This window comes from Salvelinus sp. IW2-2015, unplaced genomic scaffold, assembly GCF_002910315.2.
Source record: "Salvelinus sp. IW2-2015 unplaced genomic scaffold, ASM291031v2 Un_scaffold3133, whole genome shotgun sequence".
NCBI classification, from domain to species: domain Eukaryota; kingdom Metazoa; phylum Chordata; class Actinopteri; order Salmoniformes; family Salmonidae; genus Salvelinus; species Salvelinus sp. IW2-2015.
In genome coordinates, this window is record NW_019944423.1 from 47,643 (window position 1) to 74,216 (window position 26,574).

The 26,574-nt window shown below is 46.8% G+C and overlaps 1 protein-coding gene across 1 annotated transcript in view; it reads left to right on the forward strand.

The window, feature by feature from the left end:
- Positions 1 to 26,210, forward strand: part of LOC112075396 (voltage-dependent P/Q-type calcium channel subunit alpha-1A) — a 63,352-nt gene extending 37,142 nt beyond the window's left edge. The window contains 7 exon segments of the mRNA XM_070440899.1: positions 510 to 682; positions 2,754 to 2,889; positions 10,350 to 10,469; positions 11,220 to 11,237; positions 15,654 to 15,876; positions 19,250 to 19,506; positions 21,174 to 26,210. Coding sequence (XP_070297000.1) covers positions 510 to 682; positions 2,754 to 2,889; positions 10,350 to 10,469; positions 11,220 to 11,237; positions 15,654 to 15,876; positions 19,250 to 19,506; positions 21,174 to 21,986 — 1,740 coding nt within the window. The 3' untranslated portion in view covers positions 21,987 to 26,210.
- The last annotated feature ends 364 nt before the right edge of the window (positions 26,211 to 26,574 follow it).

Sequence of the window (26,574 nt, forward strand, 5' to 3'; positions counted from 1 at the left end):
ACTGACTGACACAGGATCAGATCAGGTCTTAATTCTCCCAATGGTGAAGGTTATCAGATGGTTATGGTAATCTGATCCTAGATCTGTGGTTAAAGCAGGGGTGGGCAATTCTAGCTCTGGAGGGCCAAAGTATTTGTTTCAGTCAAATAATCAGCGAGTCCTCAGTTTAGACACCAATTAAATAATAACCAACTAGAAAGGCTCATTTTTCAAGAAACATTGTGTGACTTGCTTCAGCTGTCCAGTGGAAGAAGTTTAAATTGTTAGTGGCTAGTATTGAAAAACTGAAGCTAGTTTAGTGGTGACTATTATATATACTTAGTGCTGGGCTGGAACAAAAGCCTGCCCCTCCGCCCTTCTCCAGAGCTTCAATTTCCCACTCTAGGCAACTTCTAACCTCTAAACCATTACTTTACCCAATTGTGCCACCTGGTGGGAGCATGCTGCGGTGCATCCTCTCCTTTCCTCTGTGTGTGTGTGTGTCCCTGCCTGAGTGTGTCTGATGCCAGCCCGAGGCCATGTTGTATCTCACACAGAACCGAACACCGTTAATGTTTCAGCGCATGGAGCCGCCCTCCCCCGGGGGAGGAGAAGGGGGAGGAGGGGGAGGCCCCGACGGGACGGGAGGAGGGATGCCAGGGGTCAACGGCCTCCCCGCCACACAGCACGACCCCAACAGCATGTGAGTAGAACCGTACACACTCTTTCTCTCTTTCTCTGTCACACACACACACACACACACACACACACACACACACACCACACACCACACACACACACACACACACACACACACACACACACACACACACACACACACACACCACACACACACACACACACACATGCACACACACCCAGCACGACTCTAACAGCATGTGAGTAGTAGTGATGGGTTATACATATGCGTACATGATATGTACATATACACACACAAATACATACATACGTAAGCATGCCAACACTCACAGTATGCATACTGTAGATACAACACACACACACGCACACACACACATGCATACATACAGTAGAATACATATACTCATACTCACATATGCAGGTATGGAGGCAGGTAGCCTCGAGGTTGGAGCACTGGGCCAAAAGGTTGCTGTTCGGATACTAGAGCCGACAAGGTGAGAGAAAAAAGTGTGACTTGAGCAAGGCACTTACCCCTAATTCCTCCAGGGTTGCTGTACAATGACGACCTGGCCGTGACCCCACTCTCTGCGGGTGTCTCAGGGGGAGTTGGGATATGCATTAAAAAAACACTTGTATCACAACCTGTGTCTAATATAAGCACCCTTCCCCCCAAAATTATTATTACAAGCATACAACCTGCACATACAAACGCTTTGTAAATGTCTCTCACGGGGTCTGTTTTCTTCGGTTTCTACACGGTTTGGGCTTTTTTGCTGCTGCGTTCCCCAATGACTCTCTCTGTCTTATTCTCTGTGTGTCTCTGTGTCTTCCATCTCCTTCTCTGTGTGTCTCTCTGTCTTCCTTCTCTTCTCTGTGTGTCTCCAACTTCCTTCTCTGTGTGTCTCCAACTTCCTTCTCTGTGTGTCTCCAACTTCCTTCTCTGTGTGTCTCCAACTTCCTTCTCTGTGTGTCTCAACTTCCTTCTCTGTGTGTCTCTGTGTCTTCCTTCTCCTTCTCTGTGTGTCTCTGTGTCTTCCTTCTCTCTCTGTGTGTCTCCAACTTCCTTCTCTGTGTGTCTCTCTGTCTTCTGTCTCCTCTGTGTGTCTCTCTGTCTTCCTTCTTCTGTGTGTCTCTGTCTTCTGTCTCCTCTGTGTGTCTCTCTGGCTTCCTTCTCTGTCTTCTGTCTCCTTCTCTGTGTGTCGCTCTGTCTTCTGTCTCCTCTGTGTGTCTCTGTCTTCTGTCTCTTCTCTGTGTGTCGCTCTGTCTTCTGTCTCCTCTGTGTGTCTCTGTCTTCCTTCTCCTTCTCTGTGTGTCTCTCTGGCTTCCTTCTCCTTCTCTATGTGTCTCTGTCTTCCTTCTCTGTGTGTCTCTTGTCTTCCTTCTCTGTGTGTCTCTGTCTTCTGTCTCCTTCTCTGTGTGTCTGTGTCCTTATTTCTCTGGGCCGTCAGACCTGTGTCTGTGTGTGTTTGTACTGTATTTCTAATTATCGAAGAGATAGTGTGGTTTTATTTGAGTGTGTTTTAGTCTGTGTGTGTGTGTGACTGTGTGTATTCGCAAACATACCTATGCATGTATACCTATGCATGTTTGCATAGGCGTGTGATTGAGTAGGTGTGTGTATTTGAGTAGGTGTGTGTATTGAGTAGGTGTGTGTATTTGAGTAGGTGTGTGTATTTGAGTAGGTGTGTGTATTGAGTAGGTGTGTGTATTTGAGTAGGTGTGTGTATTTGAGTAGGTGTGTGTATTTTGAGTAGGTGTGTGTATTTGAGTAGGGTGTGTATTTGAGTAGGTGTGTGTATTTGAGTGGTGTGTGATTTGAGTTGGTGTGTGTGTGTGTGTGTGTGTGTGTTTTATGAGTGTGCAAGCATATATGGGTTTGCGTTTGTGCGTATACAGTATATAAGCCACTAACATCCTCCTCCGTGTCTGTGTGTGTGTGTGTGTGTGTGTGTGTGTGTGTGTGTGTGTGTGTGTGTGTGTGTGTGTGTGTGTGTGTGTGTGTGTGTGTGTGTGTGTTTGTTGTGTGTGTGTGTGTGTGTGTGTGTGTGTGTGTGTGTGTGTGTGTGTGTGTGTGTGTGTGTGTGTGTGTGTGCGAGTGCTTGTGTGTGTACCAGACCTCCAGAGGGGGGGATGACAGAGAGCCAGTCGTGGGTGACAGCTAAAGCTCAGGAGATGTTTAACAAGACGGGCAACTGGAGCCCAGAGAGACCCTACCCCGACCATCTCCATGACAACAGACACAACCCCCAGGTAACGCAGCACAAACATATAACAAACACACGCAGGTCACCGTGGTAACGCAGTAACCGCGTAAACTGATGCCCGACTGTGATTCTATTGAGGTTTTGAGACAATACAGTGGCTGTTAGTGTATAGGCCTACAGTTGTTCCATTGTGTCCTATAGGAGTAAACATGATGATGTCATAGGTTTACACTAAATGATAACTTACAGTCATGCAATGCAGGATAAAGATATCTGATATATAAAGATGTATAAAGCTTATATTCCGGTAAGTTGTTAACAACACATGTTCTGGAGAATGTCACTCCCTTGGTATATATTACATCCTTATTCCTGGTAGAAGGAAATGACAGACTGTCGATACTGCTACTCAATCTGTATTTATCCCGGTGATTCACTGAGAAGGGCTTGATTGGTCAAGAGATGGACAATATTCCACCCCTCTCAGCTGTGCTGCTCTGAGTCAACTTTTGGACTGTTTGTGTCGACCCGCTCAAGGTCTTCCTCTTCAGTCTATCTCTCTCTCCCTCTTTCTACGTTTCACTCAGTGAAGTAACTATGTTCAGCCTCCCACAGCTTACTGACCCACTCTCTTTCTGTCCTCTCCCACTCTCTCCTGCGTCTCTCTCCAACACTCTCTTTCTGTCCTCTCACTCTCTCGCGTCTCTCTCCAACACTCTCATGCCATCTCTTGGCCCATCCTCACTGCCCCCTGGCTCAAACCAAGTCTTGGGCCTACAGGTGGGTGGTAGATGGGCTCCCCCCTCTCTCTCCCTGTTGGACTGTGCCAAGCCCACCCTGGTCTCATCTCTCTCAGTCAAATTAGTGAAGACCCATAGATATGCATGTTTTGTGTGTTTTGTTGTACTGTATAAAAACATAGAGAGACAGTGCATTCGGAAAGTATTCAGACCTCTTGACTTTTTACACATTTTGTAACGTTACAGCCTTATTCTAAAATGGATTAAATAAAATCCTCATCAATCTACACACAATACCCCATAATGACAAAGGAAAATCTGTTTTTTTAACATTTTTGCAAATGTGTAAATAAATAAACCTGGAAATATCACATTTACATAAGTATTCAGACCCATTAACTCAGTACTATTTGTAAGTCGCTCTGGATAAGAGCGTCTGCTAAATGACTTAAATGTTAATGTTAAATGTGTTAAATGTTACTTTGTTTAGGCACCTTTGGCAGCAATTACAGCCTCAAGTCTTCTTGGGTATGACGCTACAAGCTTGGCACACTTGTATTTGGGGAGTTTCTCCCATTCTTGTCTGCAGATCCTCTCAAGCTCTGTCAGGTTGGATGGGGAGCGTCACTGCACAGCTATTTTTAGGTCTCTCCAGAGATGTTCGATTGGGTTCAAGTCCGGGCTCTGGCTGGGCCACTCAAGGACATTCAGAGACTTTTCCCGAAGCCACTCCTGCGTTGACTTGGCTGTGTGCTTCGGGTCGTTYTCCTGTTGGAAGGTGAACCTTCCCCCAGTCTGAGGTTCTGAGCACTCTGGAGCAGGTTTTCATCAAGGATATCTCTGCACTTTGCTCCGTTCATCTTTCCCTCAATCCTGACTAGTCTCTCAGTCCCTGCCGCTGGAAAACCTCCCCACAGCATGATGCTGCCACCACCATGCTTCACCGAAGGGATGGTGCCAGGTTTCCTCTAGACGTGACGCTTGGCATTCATGCCAAAAAGTTCTCCCATCTCCACAGAGGAACTCTGGAGCTCTGTCAGAGTGACCATCATGTTCTTGGTCACCTCCCTGACCAAGGCTCTTCTCACCCGATTGCTCAGTTTGCCCGTGTGGCCAGCTTTAGGAAGAGTCTTGGTGGTTCCAAACTTCTTCCATTTACGAATGATGGAGGCCACTGTGTTCTTGGGGACCTTCAGTGCTGCAGAAATGTTTTGATACCCTTCCCCAGATCTGTGCCTCGACACAATCCTGTCTCGGAGCTCTACAGACAATTCCTTTGACGTCATGGCTTGGATTTTGCTCTGACATGCACTGTCAACTGTGGGACCTTATATAGACAGGTGTGTGCCTTTCCAAATCATGTCCAATCAATTGAATTTACCACAGGTGGACTCCAATCAAGTTGTAGAAACATCTCAGGGATGATCAATGGAAACAGGATGCACCTGATCTCAATTTCGAGTCTCATAGCAAAGGGTCTGAATACTTATGTAAATAAGGTATTTCTGTTTTTTATTTTTAATACATATAAAAACTGTTTTTGCTTTTGTCATTATGGGGTATTGTGTGTCGATTGGTGTGGATACATTTGGAAAAAATCAATTTTAGAATAAGGCTGTAACGTAACAAAATGTGTAAAAGTTAAGGGGTCTTGAATACTTTTGAATTCACTGTACATGAACGCTGTTACAGTATCTATGGTTCTGTGGGAAAGAATGTCTACATACTGCTCCCTGCTGCCCGTTGAAGGACCAGATAAACAGACATACAATAGAGAGGCTTCCTTATTTTATAGTTACTTCACAGCCAAGTTGGCCAGTGGAGACAAGACAATATACCTATTGAATAAGAATTACACACCTAACTATAGAATAGTTAAAAAGCATAGAATTATATACAATTATAGAATCACTTAGGAATCACTCATTCTAGTACTATCTAAAGGCCCCTCGCTCTGAGATCCCTGCCCCTAGTCGGCAGTGGTCACGCACCCTCTGGTCTCTTTTTGCAGACGCTAGAGATGAGAGAGATGGGGCGGGACGGGTACTCGGACACTGAGCCCTGTCACCAATGCGAATGGACAGGCATGGTCGGACCATCTCCATGCCCCGCCTCTCAGACGACAACCAAGTAGGCACTTCATCCCCATCATCATCATCATCAACCCTCCATTCCTCTCCTCATCCCTCCACTCTTTCCCTCCGTCTCCTCCTCCTTTTCTCGTCGCTGACTATCCACTCTGACCTGTATTTGTTTATTTTAGTCTATTTGGATCCCATTAGCTTTTGCGGAGGCAGCGCTATTTTTCCTGGGGTCCACAAAAACACTAAACATGACAAGTAACAAAACAGTGATACACTGATAGACAAGGACACCACACACATTTAAAATACAACCATATACAAAATACAACTAGAAAAATACAAGTAATAATACATTTTTAAAAATTGTGTGTGTGTGTGTGTGTGTGTGTTGTGTGTGTGTGTGTGTGTGTGTGTGTGTGTGGCGTCGTGCCGTGCGTGCGTGCGTGCGTGCGTGCGTGCGTGTGTGTGTCAAGCCCCTGTTTGTTAAGACTACTACTGGTAAAGTATTATGTCTTAGAAACATTTTGGAGTGATGTATCACTTTAAAACTAGTTTGCTTACACTCTTAACAGGGTGGTGATTACAGTGTGGCGCATGCTAATGCTAACTTAAAGAGATAAATATTAGCATGGACATATGCTAATGCTAACTTAAATAGTGAAATATTAGCATGGAGATATGCTAATGCTAACTGAAAGATGGAATCCACAGTAGGGGGAAGCAGCCCCATTGTCCGTTGTTATTGATTTTGTTGCCGAGCTGAGGAGTGCAGCAAAAATTCCAGTACATTTTGCTCTCTTCTATCGCGCGTGCAATGATGTCAGAGGGGAGAAAACAGTATTCGATGTTTGTGGTAACTTCTTTGTTGTTGTAAAACTATAAATGGACGTGTCAGTTTCACCATTAAGGATTCCAGCTTTAAAGCAGCCAGGTCACTCAAGATTAATGTTGAAATTGAMCGTCCATCCATGTCCCAAGGACGTTGGGAGATGCCTTCAAAACCTGCCACTTGGGCAACGGTGAGCACCGTTACCAACAAGTAGGCTTGGGTGTTGGGGATGGGTCAGAGGGTCACATGTTCAATCCCAGTGCAGACACAATTTTTTTAAATGTTGAACCCAAACCCTTAACCATTCAAAATGAATGCCTACATTTAACCAGACGCAAGGCGCCTTGCCAGGAGGCTCTACCCATCAACCGTGTCAAAAACCATTTAGAAATGTAACGTTTGGACCAACTTGGAAATTTGACGTTTTGAGAAAGGCGGATAAACGTCTGAATCTGAAATCAAATTGGTCAAACAGTGAGATCGTGTTGCTTTAAAGAGTGAAATATTATCATGGAAATATTGGGTAACAGAGCAGTCTGGATACGTCTTTCATCCACAAAGCACATACTTGCCTAGCCCTCCTCATCTCACATCCTCCCTCACCTTCTCCCTGCTTCCTCCTTCCTCTGGGGTGCTTCCCATCCCCATTACATCCATCCTATCCATGCTCATTCCCATAGTAGCCTTGGTGTGTCTGTCTGCTGTCTGCTGTGGCCAGAGGTCTTGGTTTGTTGGGAGAGGGTGTGAACTGAGAAGGACAATACCGGTGGTACCTATTTTACCTCAAACATCTGTGTATTTCAAGAAAAGCTTTCACCAAAATGTTGCGCAATCCCCAGGACGGTATCTTGCAGCAAAAACACACGCACACACCCACGTGTTTTGTTTACGTGTTCACAGTACACTAAAGCATCTGGCTGCAGTCATACACACACATACACTGTGTGTGTGTGTGTTGTGTGTGTGTGTGTGTGTGTGTGTGTGTGTGTGTGTGTGTGTGTGTGTGTGCGAGTCTTGTGGTGTGTACCAGACCTCCAGAGGGGGGATGACAGAGAGCCAGTCGTGGGTGACAGCTAAAGTCCAGGAGATGTTTAACAAGACGGGCAACTGGAGCCCAGAGAGACCCTACCCGACCATCTCCATGACAACAGACACAACCCCAGTAACGCAGCACAAACATATAACAAACACACGCAGGTCACCGTGGTAACGCAGTAACCCCGTAAACTGATGCCCGACTGTGATTCTATTGAGGTTTTGAGACAATACAGTGCTGTTAGTGTATAGGCCTACAGTTGTTCCATTGTGTCCTATAGGAGTAAACATGATGATGTCATAGGTTTACACTAAATGATAACTTACAGTCATGCAATGCAGGATAAAGATATCTGATATATAAAGATGTATTAAAGCTTATATTCCGGTAAGTTGTTAACAACACATGTTCTGGAGAATGTCACTCCCTTGGTATATATTACATCCTTATTCCTGGTAGAAGAAATGACAGACTGTCGATCTTGCTACTCAATCTGTATTTATCCCGGTGATTCACTGAGAAGGGCTTGATTGGTCAAGAGATGGACAATATTCCACCCCTCTCAGCTGTGCTGCTCTGAGTCAACTTTTGGACTGTTTGTCGACCCGCTCAAGGTCTTCCTCTTCAGTCTATCTCTCTCTCCTCTTTCTACGTTTCACTCAGTGAAGTAACTATGTTCAGCCTCCCACAGCTTACTGACCCACTCTCTTTCTGTCCTCTCCCACTCTCTCCTGCGTCTCTCTCCAACACTCTCTTTCTGTCCTCTCACTCTCTCGCGTCTCTCTCCAACACTCTCATGCCATCTCTTGGCCCATCCTCACTGCCCCTGGCTCAAACCAAGTCTTGGCCTACAGGTGGGTGGTAGATGGGCTCCCCCCTCTCTCTCCCTGTTGGACTGTGCCAAGCCCACCTGGTCTTCATCTTCTCAGTCAAATTAGTGAAGACCCATAGATATGCATGTTTTGTGTGTTTTGTTGTACTGTATAAAAACATAGAGAGACAGTGCATTCGGAAAGTATCAGACCTCTTGACTTTTTACACATTTGTAACGTTACAGCCTTATTCTAAAATGGATTAAATAAAATCCTCATCAATCTACACACAATACCCCATAATGACAAAGGAAAATCTGTTTTTTTAACATTTTTGCAAATGTGTAAATAAATAAACCTGGAAATATCACATTTACATAAGTATTCAGACCCATTAACTCAGTACTATTTGTAAGTCGCTCTGGATAAGAGCGTCTGCTAAATGACTTAAATGTTAATGTTAAATGTGTTGTTAAATGTACTTTGTTTAGGCACCTTTGGCAGCAATTACAGCCTCAAGTCTTCTTGGGTATGACGCTACAGCTTGGCACACTTGTATTTGGGGAGTTTCTCCCATTCTTGTCTGCAGATCCTCTCAAGCTCTGTCAGGTTGGATGGGGAGCGTCACTGCACAGCTATTTTTAGGTCTCTCCAGAGATGTTCGATTGGGTTCAAGTCCGGGCTCTGGCTGGGCCACTCAAGGACATTCAGAGACTTTTCCCGAAGCCACTCCTGCGTTGACTTGGCTGTGTGCTTCGGGTCGTTATCCTGTTGGAAGGTGAACCTTCCCCCAGTCTGAGGTTCTGAGCACTCTGGAGCAGGTTTTCATCAAGGATATCTCTGCACTTTGCTCCGTTCATCTTTTCCTCAATCCTGACTAGTCTCTCAGTCCCTGCCGCTGGAAAACCTCCCCAGCATGATGCTGCACACCATGCTTCACCGAAGGGATGGTGCAGGTTTCCTCTAGACGTGACGCTGGCATTCATGCCAAAAAGTTCTCCCATCTCCACAGAGGAACTCTGGAGCTCTTGTCAGAGTGACCATCATGTTCTTGGTCACCTCCCTGACCAAGGCTCTTCTCCCGATTGCTCAGTTTGCCCGTGTGGCCAGCTTTAGGAAGAGTCTTGGTTCCAAACTTCTTCATTTACGAATGATGGAGGCCACTGTGTTCTTGGGGACTTCAGTGCTGCAGAAATGTTTTGATACCCTTCCCCAGATCTGTGCCTCGACACAATCCTGTCTCGGAGCTCTACAGACAATTCCTTTGACGTCATGGCTTGGATTTTGCTCTGACATGCACTGTCAACTGTGGGACCTTATATAGACAGGTGTGTGCCTTTCCAAATCATGTCCAATCAATTGAATTTACCACAGGTGGAACTCAATCAAGTTGTAGAAACATCTCAGGATGATCAATGAAACAGGATGCACCTGATCTCAATTTCGAGTCTCATAGCAAAGGGTCTGAATACTTATGTAAATAAGGTATTTCTGTTTTTATTTTTAATACATTTGCTAAAATTATAAAAACTGTTTTTGCTTTGTCATTATTGGGGTATTGTGTGTCGATTGGTGTGGATACATTTGGAAAAAATCAATTTTAGAATAAGGCTGTAACGTAACAAAATGTGTAAAAGTTAAGGGGTCTGAATACTTTTTGAATTCACTGTACATGAACGCTGTTACAGTATCTATGGTTCTGTGGAAAGAATGTCTACATACTGCTCCCTGCTGCCCGTTGAAGGACCAGATAAACAGACATACAATAGAGAGGCTTCCTTATTTTATAGTTACTTCACAGCCAAGTTGGCCAGTGGAGACAAGACAATATACCTATTGAATAAGAATTACACAACTAACTATAGAATAGTTAAAAAGCATAGAATTATATACAATTATAGAATCACTTAGAATCACTCATTCTAGTACTATCTAAAGGCCCCTCGCTCTGAGACTCCTCCCCTAGTCGGCAGTGGTCACGCACCCTCTGGTCTCTTTTTTGCAGACGCTAGAGATGAGAGAGATGGGGCGGGACGGGTACTCGGACACCTGACCCTGTCACCCAATGCGAATGGACAGGCATGGTCGGACCATCTCCATGCCCCGCCTCTCAGACGACAACCAAGTGAGCACCTTCATCCCCATCATCATCATCATCAACCCTCCATTCCTCCTCCTCATCCCTCCACTCTTTCCCTCCGCTCCTCCTCCTTTTCTCCTCTGACTATCCACTCTGACCTGTATTTGTTTATTTTAGTCTATTTGGATCCCATTAGCTTTTGCGGAGGCAGCAGCTATTTTTCCTGGGGTCCACAAAAACACTAAACATGACAAGTAACAAAACAGTGATACACTGATAGACAAGGACAGCCACACACATTTAAAATACAACCATATACAACAATACAACTAGAAAAATACAAGTAATAATACATTTTTAAAAATTGTGTGTGTGTGTGTGTGTGTGTGTGTGTGTGTGTGTGTGTGTGTTGTGTGTTGTGTGTGTGTGTGTGTGTGTGTGTGTGTGTGTGTGTGTGTGTGTGTGTGTGTGTGTGTGTGTGTGTGTCTGTGTGTTGGTAGCATAGAAGCGTAGTAGTGTTTAGTAGTGGAATATGTTGCGTTATACTGTATCTGAAAAGCTTTAGTGTGGCATCGGTAGTGTGGTAGTTTAAGACCACCTGGCACCCTATTCCCTTTGTAGTGCACTACTTTTGACCAGATCCCATACTGTAGGGCTCTGGTCAAAAGTAATGCATTTTGTAGAGATTAGGGTGCCATTTGGAACGCTGGCTAATAGCCTATGGACTGTATAGTATAAAACACCACCACCTGTGCTCTCCTCACTGACTGTGTCTAACACTGCTCTGCCCTACAGAGTGTACACGATGCTGCGGTAAGTGTGCGTGCGTKTGTGTCAGTGAGCAACGTGTTTTATTGTCTCTCTCTCACCCTCCTCTCTCTTGTGTGTTCTCGTTGGCACTTCACCAATTAACTGGATCTCTCTATTGTTCTGCTCTCTCTCTTCTTCCTTTGAACCTCCCTGCCCTCTAATGTCTCATCCTCCCTTCTCTCCTTTCCTCATCATGTTCTTTCTCTACCTCCTTCCAAACTTTTTTACCTTCCCTTCGTCCTCTGTTTCCCATCCCTCCCCCTCATTCCTCTCTCCCATACCAACCCCACCTCTCTTTCTATACCCAACCCTTTCCTCCTCCCCACTCATCCTTTTCCCCTCATCCTTCTCTCCCCCCTTCCTCTCTCCATCCCTCTCGCTCCCTGGGTCTTGGTGGCTATGCTGTGCCCAATGGCTCTGTCCTCCGGTGCTGTTTGTTTTTGTCTCTCCCTTCCTCTCCTCTCCCTTCCTCTCCTCTCCCTTCCTCTCCTCTCCCTTCCTCTCCGCTCCCTTCTTCTCTGCTCCCTTCCTCTCCTCTCCCTTCTTCTCCTCTCCTTTCCTCTCCCTTCTTCTCCCTCCCTTCTTCTCCGTCCCTTCTTCTCCGGCTCCTCTCTCTCCGCTCCTCTTCTCTTCTTCCTCTGCCTCTCTCCCCTTCCTCTCCTCTCCTTCCTTCCGCCTTCTCCTCTCTCCTCCCCTTCCTCTCCCGCTCCCTTCTTCTCTTCTCCTCCTCTCTCTCCTCTCTTCCTCTCTTCTTTCTCTCTCCCGCTCTCTTCCTTCTCTCTACCTCCCTCTCCTTTCCTCTCCCTTCCTTTCCCTTCTCCCCTTCTTGCTCCTCTCCTTTCTCTCCCTCTCCCTTCTTCTCTCTCCTTTCCTTTCCCTCTTCCCCCCCTTCTTCTCCGCTCCTTTCTTCCTCTCCTTCTTCTCCCTTCTTCTCCTCTCCTTCCTCTCCTCTCCCTTCTTCTCCTCTCCTTTCCTTCCCTTCTTCTCTGCTCTCCTTTGCTCCGCTCCCTTTTCTCTTCTCCTTTCCTCTCCTTCTCCCGCTCCCTCTTCTCTGCTCCCTCTCTCTGCTCCCTTCTTCTCTTCTCCTTTCCTCTCCTCTTTCTCTGCCCTTCTTCCTTGCTCCCTTCTTCTCTTCTCCTTTCTCTCCCTTCTTTCCTTGCTCCCTCTCTCCACTCCCTTCTTCCCGACTCCCTTCCTCTCCCTTCTTCTCTTCTTTCCTCTCCCTTCTCTCCGCTCCTTCTTCTCCTCTCCCTTCCCTCTCTCTCCTTCCTCTTCTCTCCCTTCCTATCCTCTCTTCCTCTTCTCTCCCTTCCTATCCTATCTCTTCCTATCCTCTCCCTTCTTCTCCTTCCCTCTCCTCTCCTTTCCCTGCCTTCCTTCTCTCTGTGGCTTCATGACTGTGTGTGTGCTCTGCTCCTCTCCTCTCTGTGTGCCTGTCTGACTACAGCGGAGACGACACAGGCCCCGCTGGACATAACCACCTCAGTGTATGTACCCCTGTCTCTCCCCTCTCTGTCTCTTTATCTATCTTCCGTTCATTTATGTCTCTCTCTTCACTCTCTCTCTCTTTTTAAATGTACCCCTTCTCTCCCACTATCTCTCTGTCTCCTATCTCTCCCCTACTCTCTATCTCTGTCTTTCTCTAGCTTATAAAAAATCCATCCTCTCTTCTCTCTCTCCCTCCTCGTGTTTTCCCTTCTGTCTTTCATCTTGTTTCTTATTCTCCTGTACTCTCCTCTCTCTCTCTGATCCTTTTGTCCCAGTAATGTTGTGTGCTGCCCCCCCCCCCCCCCCCCCCCCCTCGTCTGTATGCCTGTGTTGCAGTGTTGGTCCACATGGTCTAGAAGGAGGGTCTGCTTGTCTGTCTGTCTGTCTGTCTGTCTGTGATTGTCTGTCTGCTGTCTTTGTATGTTTGAGATTGCGATTGCCTCTTGCATTGCCTCTGGGTTGACAGCAAATGTTGAAGCATGATATCGCTAGACGGACATTGCTGACCAATATATAAACATAGTCTTGGCATGTCATGTCAGTCACACYGTGCATGGTATACCATATTGGACATTGGACGYTCTTTGGAAGCTAATTGTGTGTGTGAGCGTCTGGTTACTGCACATGATATGCCGTGCTTCATAGCTAAGCTACATATGGAAGCCAGTCTGAACAACAGAATGCAGCTTGTGAGCTCAGTGGGTGTGTGTATTTCTGCGTGTGAGTTGAATGCCCAGCTACTTGAGGAGTACGCATGGCTTGTCCATATACCCATCGGGCTTGTCTGGTCTGGTTTCCCCGTTACAAGACCGAGGGACTTGTATACCTGAATGACTTGATGAGGTCAGCTCCTAGGTCTGCCTGCTGATATAGGTGTTCTTCATGCTAGTAGCTGGTGGATGTGACTGTGGGTGTCGGTATTGAATGCTACTACGATCTCTAAAAGATAGCATTCTGGATGCATACATGCTTCTGCATACGTGCCATTGGATGCATGTGAGGCATGGTCTATGCTTGTTCTCGCTCTCTCTCTCTTCTGGCATTCTGCCCTTTATGTCTCTCTCTCTCTCTCTGCCTGTCGCTCTCTCATAGTAGGGAAGCATGGTATTGTAGTTGGATGTGCTTGGGGTTGTGGGTTTAGTGAGGTATGGGCTGATAGAGGGATCTTTTGGGATGGTGTACTCTCCCACACAACCACTCCAACACCAGACACTCCCACACGGACTCTCCACAGACACTCCCACACAGACTCTGCCCACACGGACTTCTCCCACACGGGACTCTTCCACAACGGACTCTCCACAACACAGACACTTGCTTCACACAGCACACTCCCACACAGACTCTCCACACAGACACTCCCAACAAGCCACTCTCCCACTACAGACTCTCCGCGCATCAGACTTCTCCGCACACGGACTCTCCATCACAGACACTCCACACAGACACTCTCCACACAGATTCCTCCCACACAGACACTCAAACTACAGACACTCACACAGACTGTCCCACACAGAACTCCAAGACACAGACACTCCCACACAGACACTGCCCACAACAGTACTGTCCCCACACAGACTCTCCACACAGACCTCTCCAACACAGACTCTCCCACACGACTCTCCAACAGACACTCCCACACAGACACTCCCACACAGACTGTCCACACAGAGCACCTCACACAGACACTCCCACAAACTCTCCCAACAGCACTCCACACAATTACTCTCCCACACAGACATCTCTCACACAGACTCTCCCACAGGAGACACTGCCCACACAGACACTCCCAACAGACTGTCCACAGCAGACGAAGCTCCACACAGAACACGTCGGACCCCACACCACAAGACATGTCCCCCACGACTCTTCCCACACAGACACTCCAACACAGACACTCCGCACACAGACACCACCCAGATGTCCCAGACTGGTCTCTCCAGCACTTAGGCGACGAGGAGGCTGATGTCACACACGCAGACCAACACGACACTCGGCTAATAAGCAGACTATGCCAACACAAGTACAAATCTCACCACCAGAACACTGTCCAACACAGACTACCACTCCCACACGACTGTCCCATCTACAGACTCGTTCCCAACGAACAGACAGGTGATAAACTTAGTCTTCTCATCCAGGATTTGTGACCCTCTCACGGACTCCCCACACAGACACTCCAGACGACAGACACTCCCACACAGACACTCCACACAGACTGTCCCCCACGGACACTCCCACACAGACTTCCCACAACAGACACAGACACTCCAACACAGACACTTCCACACAGACACTCCCACACAGACAGCTCCACAGCAGACTCCCCACACGAGACACTCCTACGAAACTGTCTCCGAAACTGACAGCTCACACAGACACTTCAAAAACACATACACTTCACACAGACATCCCACACAGACTCTCCCCATCAGCCTCACACAGACACTCCAACACAGACACTCCCACACAGACACTTCCAACACAGACAACTCCCACACAGACACTCGCCGACACAGACTGCTCCCACACAGACTTCCGAACTGTACTCCCGAAACTGACTCTCCCACACAGACACTCCACACAGACACTTCAACACAGGACAGCTTCACACCAGAGACTCCCGACACAGACTCTCCGACACACACTCCCACACAGAGCAATGCATTAACACAAGCAGACACTCTCACACTACCACCACTACATATTCCTGTACAGAGTGAGTTTTAAACAGTTTGACTTTCTTATTTTCTGCCCGTTCTCTCATTCTCTCTCCCACTCTCTCTTCTCTCTCTTCCATCTCTCTTCTCTCACTTCCATCTCTCTTCTCCCTCTCTACATCTTGCTCCCTCTCCTCCTCCTCTCCTCCCCCTCTCCTCTCCTCTCCCTCCCCCTCTCCTCTCCCTCTCCCTTTCCCTCTCCGTTCTCCAGACCATAACAGACACCAGCCCCATGCGTCGGTCCACCTCCTCTCTGGTCCACGGGCGTTCTGGCAGGGAGAGGGGGGTGAGGCTGGATGACTACAGCCTGGAGAGGGTAGAAGGAGAGGGGAGGCATGGTGGGGGAGCAGGCGGGGGACAACGCAGGGACAGGAGGGATAGGAGCCACCGCACCTCTCAGAGGTCCCTGACCAGATACACAGACGCAGACACAGGTGAGAGAGATGAAGAGTTGGAGAGACACATGCACGTCACACACACACACACACACACACACACACACACATACACACACATACACACAGACACATACACACAAACATACACACACACATACACACACACACTTACAGAGGTCCCTTACCAGATAAACGGACACAGACACAGGTGAGAGAGATGCTAGAGTATTTTGACCAAGTTTCCCATTGACCAAGGCCAGTATTCACAAAGTGTCTCAGAGTAGGAGTGCTCATCTAGAATCAGTTTTGCCTTTCAGATCATAATGAACAAAATAACGGGGGGAGCTGATCCTAGATCAGAAATGTCTTGTGGATACTGGCCCTGGTTTCCCTTAGAATAAATAGTCTTTATCCCAGTGCTTTGGAGGATTCTGGATTTCCTGCTTGTTCCCTTCTGAGTCTTCCAACTGGGATTTCTGGTAAACCTGGGAATTTTGCTAATATTGTTAACACTAAGTAAAAGCTCCCAGAAGGGAACGTTTCAAACCAAACTTTTTGGAAAGAAGGTAAAAAGTAGAAAGGTTTAGAGAAACTTTTCAGAGAAAAGTCAGTTCCATCAGAGGTTTGAGTAAAAAGTCAAGTTCCATCAGAGGTTTGAGGTAGAAAAGTCCGTTCCATCAGAGGTTGAGGTAGAAAAGTCAAGTTCCATCAGAGGTTTGAAGAGAAAAGTCAGTTCCATCAGAGGTTGAGAGAGAAAAGTCCAGTTCCATCAGAGGTTTGAGAGAGAAAAGTGCAGTTCCATCAGAGGTTTGAGGTAGAAAAGTCCAGTTCCATCAGAGTGGGTAGGTGAAAGTCAGTTCCATCAGAGGTTTGAGATAGAAAAGTCCAGTTCCATCAGAGTTTGAGTAGAAAAGTCCAGTTCATCAGAGGTTTGAGAGAGAAAAGTCCAGTTCCATCAGAGGTTTAGAGGTAGAAAAGTCCAGTTCCATCAGAGGTTTGAGAGAGAAAAGTCCAGTTCCATCAGAGGTTTGAGAGAGAAAAGTCAATGCCATCAGAGGTTTGAGAGAGAAAAGTCCAGTTCCATCAGAGGTTTGAGGTAGAAAAGTCAAGTTCCATCAGAGGTTTGAGAGAGAAAAGTCCATTCCATCAGAGGTTTGAGGTAGAAAAGTCAAGTTCCATCAGAGGTTGAGAGAGAAAAGTCCAGTTCATCAGAGGTTTGAGAGAAAAAGTCAGATTCCACAGGTTTGAGGTAGAAAAGTCAGTTCCTCAGAGTTGAGTAGAAAAGTCCAGTTCCATCAGTGGTTTGAGAGAGAAAAGTCCAGTTCCATCAGAGGTTTGAGGTAGAAAAGTCCAGTTCATCAGAGGTTTGAGGTAGAAAAGTCAGTTCCATCAGAGGTTTGAGAGAGAAAAGTCCAGTCATCAGAGGTTTGAGGTAGAAAAGTCCAGTTCCATCAGAGGTTTGAGAGAGAAAAGTCCAGTCCATCAGAGGTTTGAGGTAGAAAGTCAAGTTCCATCAAGGTTTGAGAGAGAAAAGTCAAGTTCCATCAGAGGTTTGAGGTAGAAAAGTCCAGTTCCATCAGAGGTTTGAGGTAGAAAAGTCCAGTTCCATCAGAGGTTTGAGGTAGAAAAGTCAAGTTCCATCAGAGGTTTGAGAGAGAAAAGTCCAGTTCCATCAGAGGTTTGAAGAGAAAAGTCCAGTTCCATCAGAGGTTTGAAGAGAAAATCCAGTTCCATCAGAGGTTTGAGAGAGAAAAGTCCAGTTCCATCAGAGGTTTGAGGTAGAAAAGTCCAGTTCCATAGAGGTTTGAGAGAGAAAAGTCAAGTTCATCGAGGTTTGAGTAAAAAGTCCAGTTCCATCAGAGTGTGATGAGAGAAAAGTCAAGTTCCATCAGAGGTTTGAGAGAGAAAAGTCCAGTTCCATCAGAGGTTTGAGTAGAGAAAAGTCCAGTTCCATCAGAGGTTTGAGAGAGAAAAAGTCCAGTTCCATCAGAGGTTTGAGGTAGAAAAGTCCAGTTCCATCAGAGGTGAAGAAAAAGTCAAGTTCCATCAGAGGTTTGAGGTAGAAAAGTCCAGTTCCATCAGAGGTTTGAGAGAGAAAAGTCAAGTTCCATCAGAGGTTTGAGATAGAAAAGTCCAGTTCCATCAGAGGTTTGAGGTAGAAAAGTCAGTTCCATCAGAGGTTTGAGAGAGAAAAGTCCGTCCATCAGAGGTTTGAGGTAGAAAAGTCAGTTCCATCAGAGGTTTGAGAGAGAAAAGTCAAGTTCCATCAGAGGTTTGAGAGAGAAAGTCCAGTCATTCCATCAGAGGTTTGAGAGAAAAAGTCCAGTTCCATCAGAGTTTGAGAGAGAAAAGTCAGTCCATCAGAGTTTGAGTAGAAAAGTCAAGTTTCCATCAGAGGTTTGAGAGAGAAAGTCAAGTTCCATCAGAGTTTGAAGAAGAAAAGTCCAGTTCCATCAGAGGTTTGAGAGAGAAAAGTCCAGTTCCATCAGAGGTTTGAGTAGAAAAGTCCAGTTCCATCAAGGTTTGAGGTAGAAAAGTCCAGTTCCATCAGAGGTTTGAGAGAGAAAAGTCCAGTTCCATCAGAGGTTTGAGTAGAAAAGTCCAGTTCCATCAGAGGTTGAGGTAGAAAAGTCCAGTTCCATCAGAGGTTTGAGAGAGAAAAGTCAGTTCCATCAGAGGTTGGGTAGAAAAGTCCAGTTCCATCAGAGGTTTGAGAGAAAAAGTCAAGTTCCATCAGAGGTTTGAGATAGAAAAGTTCAGTTCCATCAGAGGTTGAGGTAGAAAGTCCAGTTCCATCAGAGGTTTGAGAGAGAAAAGTCCAGTTCCATCAGAGGTTTGAGTGTAGAAAAGTCCAGTTCCATCAGAGGTTTGAGAGAGAAAAGTCAAGTTCCATCAGAGTTTGAGAGAGAAAAAGTCCAGTTCCATCAGAGGTTTGAGAGAGAAAAGTCCAGTTCCATCAGAGGTTTGAGAGAGAAAAGTCCAGTTCCATCAGAGGTTTGAGGTAGAAAAGTCAAGTTCCATCAGAGGTGAGAGAGAAAAGTCAAATCCATCAGAGGTTTGAGAGAGAAAAGTCCAGTTCCATCAGAGGTTTGAGAGAGAAAAGTCCAGTTCCATCAGAGGTTTGAGGTAGAAAAGCAGTTCCATCAGAGGTTTGAGTAGAAAAGTCCAGTTCATCAGAGGTTTGAGAGAGAAAAGTCCAGTTCCATCAAGGTTTGAGAGAAAAGTCAAGTTCCATCAAGGTTTGAGAGAGAAAAGTCCAGTTCCATCAGAGGTTTGAGAGAGAAAGTCCAGTTCCATCAGGTTTGAGGTAGAAAAAGTCCAGTTCCATCAGAGGTTTGAGAAATTCAAGGAAGTAGACTTTCAGAAGAAACTTTATGGCATAGAAAATATGTCCCCCCTCCTCTTGCAGGGTTGGGCACAGACCTGAGCACCACCACCCAGTCTGGAGAACTCCCCCCCAAAGAGCGTGAACGTGAACGYGGTCGAGCCAAAGACCGCAGGCACCACCATCATCACCACCACCACGGTGGCTCCATGGAGAAGGAGGGGCGCTTCGGGCCAGACCGACAYGGGCCAGAGTTCACCCACAGACACCCCCACGACCAGGGGGACAGACACTGGTCCCGCTCTCCTAGTGAGGGGCCCGACGGACGGGGCCACAGACAGGTGGGCACCACACAGCGACGGACGGGAGATGAGAAGCATAAGCATATACACACAAACATGCACACACAAATGCATGTGAAAGTACACACATAGACTGCACATACTGTATACGGCCTCACACACACACAGTCTCACACACACACACACACCGTTATTCCTCTCTATAGTATATCTTTCTCAGGGAAGTGGAAGAAGGCCTTCGTCAAGCACCATGGAGAACAGGTGGATTATAATGGTTCTTTCTCATCCCATTGGTGGATATCGAAAACTAACCAATGGAGAAGCAGCTGGAGTGATCTAACCAATAATCTTTGATTTMGAGTTCTGCCTTGWTGGTTAACTACCACTACTTACAGATATCAATTTMTCTTTTTCTTTTTCTTTCTTTCTTTGTCACTGTTTCTCTCTGTCCATTTTTCTTGATGTGGCTCTCGTGGCTTCAACGTGTATGTGCTCTTTTGCCTCATTGGCGGTTTGGTTGTTATGGTTTTCAATGTTGCTGTCTTTCCGCTTTTCTTTTCTCTTCCTTACTCTGTCTAACTATATCTATCCTCCTCCTCCTCTCTCTTTATCTCTATCTATCTATATCTATCCTTCTCCTCCGCTCTCTTTATCTCTATCTATCTATATCTATCCCCCTCCTCCTCTCTCCTTATCTCTGTCTATCTATATCTATCCTCCCTCCTCCTCTCTCTTTATCTCTATCTATCTATCTATCTATCTATCTATCTATCTATCTATCTATCTATCTATCTATCTATCTATCTATCTATCTATCTATATCTATCCCCACTCCTCTCTCTTTATCTCTATCTATCTATCTATCTATCTATCTATCTATCTATCTATCTATCTATCTATCTATCTATCTATCTATCTTCTATCTATCTATCTATCTATCTATCTATCTATCTATCTATCTATCTATCTATCTATCTATCTATCTATCTATCTATCTATCTATCTATCCCCCTCCTCTCTCTCTTTATCTCTATCTATCTATATCTATCCCCCTCCTCCTCTCTCTTTATCTATATCTATCTATATCTATCCCCCCTCCTCCTCTCTTTTATCTCTATCTATATCTATCCCCCCCTCTCTCTTTATCTCTTTATCTCTATCTATATCTATCCCCTCCAACTCTCTCTTTATCTCTATCTATCTAACTATATCTATCCCCCTCATCCCCTCTCTTTATCTCTGTCTGTCTATCTATCTAACTATATCTATCCCCCCTCCTCCCCTCTCTTTATCTCTGTCTATCTATCTAACTATATATATCCCCCCTCATCCCTCTCTTTATCTCTGTCTATCTATCTAACTATATCTATCCCCCTCTCCCCTCTCTTTATCTCTGTCTATCTATCTAACTATATCTATCCCCCTCCTCCCCTCTCTTTATCTCTGTCTATCTATCTAACTATATTATCCCCCTCATCCCTCTCTTTATCTCTGTCTATCTATCTAACTATATCTATCCCCCTCCTCCTCTCTCTTTATCACTCTGTCCATCTCGCTCTGTGTCTGTTTGTCTCTATCTCCTCTCTCTATCTCCTCTCTCTTTCTCTCTGGTCGYTGTGGTTGTGGTCSTGGTTCCTTTGTGGTTGGCTGTGGTTGGTTAATTTTGTGGTGCTTTTTGATTTGCCTTGTCGCCATATTTGCTGTAGGGCAGTAGCTCGGTGAGCGGCAGCCCCGTCCCCTCCACGTCCGGTACCTCCACCCCCCGCCGCGGGCGCCGCCAGCTGCCCCAGACCCCCGCCGTGCCACGCCCCCACGTCACCTACTCCCCAGCCATACGACACCCCAAGCCCACCTACGGAGCAGGTCCCCCTGGACGACTCCGCTCCCCCTCCCCCCGACACTTCTCCCCCCCGGAGCACGACGGAGGGGGGTATCACCGTCCGCCATCGCGTCACGTTTCCCCGCTTGAGCACGGAGGGTCGAGGCACGGGTCTCCGAGATCGGCCCGGCACCAGTCGGGGTCTCGTTCACCTCCGCCCCACCATGGGTCACCCCGGTCCCCCCGCCACGGGCGCTGGAGCGGTCCCCCTCCCGGGGATAGTCTGGAGAGCGAGGGCGGCCCATTCTATGAGCGTGACTGCGAGTACGAGCGCCAGCATGAGCCGCCCGCCTACGAGCAGAGCCTCAGCAACCCACATCCCCACGGCAACCCCCACCCGCACGGCAACCCCCACCCGCACGGCAACCCGCACCCACGCTCCCCCAGGACTGCCCGGCACGGGGGCGGCGTGGGCCCACCACCTCCACTTGCTCCCCCTCACCCCCGACGAGTCCCAAATGGTTACCGCTCGTCTTCGCCCTCCCCGCACCGGCGAGGGCCCCCACATCAACACCCCCATCCAGGGGGACCACCCCACCGGTCCCCCCCTCATCACCGGGTCCCCCATGGAGGCCCCAGAGGCCCCCGGAAGGGCCTGCACGAACCCTACAGCGAGACGGACGAGGACGACTGGTGCTAGCACAGCGAAGGAACAGAAGAACGAGGGAGGAGAGGAAGAGAGGAAAAGGAGGGAGGAGAGGAGTCTCTCCGTCTCCCCCGTCCTCTGTTCTTCGTTATGCAGACTTGAATGAAGGGTAAAGGGATGCAGAAGGGGGTGAGGAAAGGAAAGGAGGAGAGGAGAATTTGGGAGAAGTCTCTCCATCTCTCTACCTCCACCCTGAGACTCAGACTTGGATGGAATGATGAAGGATGGAGGGATGGTTAGAGGAGAGGAGGCACACTGTGTGGGTGTGTGAGACTCTAAACTCAGAGCAAACATGACAAAGAGAGACAGCTATAAGGCAGAACTACGCACCTCTCCTCTTCTCCTCTGTCTCAACTACCATACCCAGAGTTCTCAGCGTGCCCAGGGGGGAGTGGACCGAGGGATGGTGGAGAGGTGCTGACGGAGGTGTGGAGAGGGAAGAAAGAACAAAAGAATGAAAGGAAGGGAGGAGCATGTATATTAAGTTACAAGTGGCCAATGAATGGTAAATATAAGCTCATCTCCCAGACTGTTTAGGAGATAGGTGGGTTAGTTAAGTTAAGCTAAACCTGGGTGCTCTTGCTGTTCTGTCATTCTATTCTACTAGCCTGATAAGTGTTAGGAGCTAACAGCTAAACGCTAGCTAGCTAACACTGCTCTTGGTCTAACCTAGACGGACATGTTTAAAAGAAAAAACAACGAAAACCCATGCCAGGACCCCCTATCCTTATACACGCCAAGCTATGCCTCCAGAAAAATCTAACTTGAAGACTAAAGAACAGAAAACAAAAACAAACTTTGAAAAAAAAGAGGAGAAAAAAAGGGAGAACAACCACTTTAACTTAAACTTTCCTTAAAGGGACTGGACTAGAACCAGGAAGCTCCGCCTCTACTGCAAAAACCAGCCAATGACAGAGCTGGCTGATATTTGATGAGTTTTATCATCTCCTGTTTACTGTTACAGACTCACGAAATGCTGACGACGGACCTGGTGTGACCTCACTTCCTGTGGGTGGGGCCTAGTGTGGCATCACGTCCTGTTCCGGTGGGTGGGGCCACAGGGGAGGGGCTGGGGGCAGAGTCATGGACCCTTAGGGGGCGTAGTTTGTTTGCCCCCACTATCTTCTCTCCCCCCTTCCTCTCTCCTCCATCCTGCCGAAAAAGAAAGGACAGGAAAGGAAAATGATGGGAGGAGGAGCGGAAAGAAGGGAAGGGAGGGAAAATACCATTTCTTCAGTATTTCTTCTATCGATTACTTCTTCTTCTTCTAGTTCTTCTTCTTGGACATTGGAGCTTGGTTCTTCTGTTGCATTCGCTCAAGCCTCTGTTAATCCGTTATGATGCATGAAGGAATTTAACAACAAAAAAATACCTAGAGAGAAAATCTACTGTTGGGGATATGGGGGCATATTGGGTTTATCGAACATTTACATTTTAGGTTTTGATTGAAGAAGTTCTCTTTTTCTGTCTCTCTCTCTCTCTCTCTCTCTCTCTCTCTCTGACTCTGTCTATCATCATGCGTTTGTTTATTGGGTAAATATTTGTTCTATATCACCCTAAGGATCCGATGGACAACCTTTTTTAAGTTTGATTTCCGCCCAATAGGGTTTCAAAAGCTACCATTTTCTTATCTTGAAAGTACTCCTAAGTTCCTGAGATACTCCTAAATTTTACTAAGATACTCCTGTTGTACTGAGATACTCCTAAATCTTACTAAGATATTCCTGTTGTACTAAGATATTCCTAAATTGTTTTGAGGAATAAGTAAGAATTGAGAGAGCTGTGAGGAGAGAGAGAACTTCAACCTCTTTAAATAATTGATTTGTATTGTTAATAATGACGATGGTCCTATAAATACTGATATCAATGTCAATGCAAAACGATGAATGATGATAGTTGTTTGCCGTAGATCTGTTGTCATGTTTTTTGGAGTTTCAATCTGCTGTGTCATCTAGTTTTCATTGTTTATTTTCCTTGGGTTCTGTTCAAACTGTTCCCAAACTGTTCCCAAACTGTTCCCAAACTGTCCCAAACCTGTTTCCTAAACCTGTTTCCAAAACCTGTTTCCCAAACTGTTCCAAAACGCCTTTAACCGGGTCCGATACATGCAACACGCATAAACTTTTCAGGGAGGGGTTAGATGTCGGATTGTGATTGTGAGCAACACAGATAGAACTGTGTAGCGTTGTGTAACGCAGCTCTTTACCTCTGATRGGTCCCCCCTCAGTGGTAGACAGAGAACCGGGGCCACGTTCAGTAGCCAAATGTTGTCAAACGTTGCAGATAGAAATGTCATTAACAGAGCCGACGTGGTTCTTTATTCTKCATGTAAGAGATGCATGTTTGTTCTAAATAGCATTTTTCTATCCGAGCGTTCCAAAAACATTGTGTCCTGCTGAGTGCGCCCCAGTCATAGCCAAATGAACCGGCCAACCAACCGCCAGACCTCCACAAAGTATCTGATTTACAGCTAGCTGTGAACCATAGAGTTAGACAGAGGACTTATACCGGGTTATATCCACCTAGAGCCCTCTTTCTACCTCTATGTTGTGAACGAGCTCCACCTCACATCCCCAAGAGCTCTCCACTAGCTGTCTAGTCTCRCTGTCTTTCTGATTTCCCATGACATGTTTAGCATTGAGCTGCTTGCTTTACCAAGCCAGAGGAGAACATTCTAGAAACATTTTATAATCTCTGAGACGTTCTAGAAACTCTCGTCTAGACTCTAGAAACTCTAGTACATTCTAGAGCATTCTTTAGACAGGTAAGCTAACATGATTGTTTCCAGATGTTTTGGATTAAAACATATTTATTTTGCTATGATTACAGTTATGTAGATTGTAACAGATACTCCCTATCATAACTCGTAAAATGATAGATACAATATAGATATATAGAGATATAAAAATGTATATATTATAGAGAGATAAACATACTTTTATTTACTTCAAACACTCTAGCTACGTGGCTAGAGCTCAGAAACTCTCCATTGAAATCAGCTACACAGATTCAAATTGCACTTTGTCACTGTAGCTCCACACAATATCCCACTACAAACTCTATGCAGATCTATCCAACATCCATTTCTCCTTTACCATTACAGTGCAGAGTGGTTGTGCCATTATAAATAAATTACAATACGTAAGTGAGCGCATAGAAATAGAATGTGTAGAACAGGCATCCCAATTCAAGTCAATGATGGCWTATCTATAGATTATATTTCTATGGGTCAGATAGTGTAGTGTCAGATAGTATATATACAGCATAGATTTTAATATAGATGGATAGAACTATATAGATAGAGGGTATGCCCACATCGTTTTGCTTTTGCACAATCACTCACGATATCCTTATCCTTCATAGCACATCTTTCCTTTATTTTTTACCCTCTTGCAGTGTTTTGTCCTCTCCTGCTCCCTCTATCGTTCTCCCAAGCTGTCCAATCCCATATACCACCCCTGCCCTCCGTATAGGTAGGTCCAGAGAGAAGGGGGATGACTACAATACCACCCCTCCCTCCGTATAGGTAGGTCCAGAGAGAAGGGGGGCTACAAATACCACCCTACCCTCCGTATAGGTAGGTCCAGAGAGAGGGGGGGGGGGCCTACAATATACCACCCCTGCCCTCTGTATAGGTAGGTCAGAGAGAGAGGGGGGGGGGCTACATATACACCCCTGCCCTCCGTATAGGTAGGTCCAGAGAGAGAGGGGGGGGCTTACATATACCACCCTGCCCTCCGTATAGGTAGGTCCAGAGAGAGAGGGGGGGCCTACATATACCACCCCTGCCCTCCGTATAGGTAGGTCCAGAGAGAGAGGGGGGGCCTACATATACCACCCCTCCCTCCGTATAGGTAGGTCCAGAGAGAGAGGGGGGGCCTACATATACCACCCCTACCCTCCGTATAGGTAGGTCCAGAGAGAGAGGGGGGCCTACATATACCACCCCTGCCTCCGTATAGGTAGGTCCAGAGAGAGGGGGGGCCTACATATACCACCCCTGCCTCTGTATAGGTAGGTCCAGAGAGAGAGGGGGGGGCCTACATATACCACCCCTGCCCTCCGTATAGGTAGGTCCAGAGAGAGAGGGGGGGCCTACAATATACCACCCCTGCCCTCCGTATAGGTAGGTCCAGAGAGAGAGGGGGGGGCCTACATATACCACCCCTGCCCTCCGTATAGGTAGGTCCAGAGAGAGAGGGGGCTACATATACCACCCTGCCCTCTGTATAGGTAGGTCCGAGAGAGGGGGGGGGGCCTACATACCACCCCTGCCCTCCGTATAGGTAGGTCCAGAGAGAGAGGGGGGGGCCTACATATACCCACCCTGCCCTCCGTATAGGTAGGTCCAGAGAGAGAGGGGGCCTACATATACCACCCCTGCCCTCCGTATAGGTAGGTCCAGAGAGAGGGGGGCCTACATATACCACCCCTGCCCTCCGTATAGGTAGGTCCAGAGAGAGGGGGGGCCTACATATACCACCCCTGCCCCGTATAGGTAGGTCCAAGAGAGAGAGGGGGGCCTACATATACCACCCCTGCCCTCCGTATAGGTAGGTCCAGAGAGAGAGGGGCCTACATA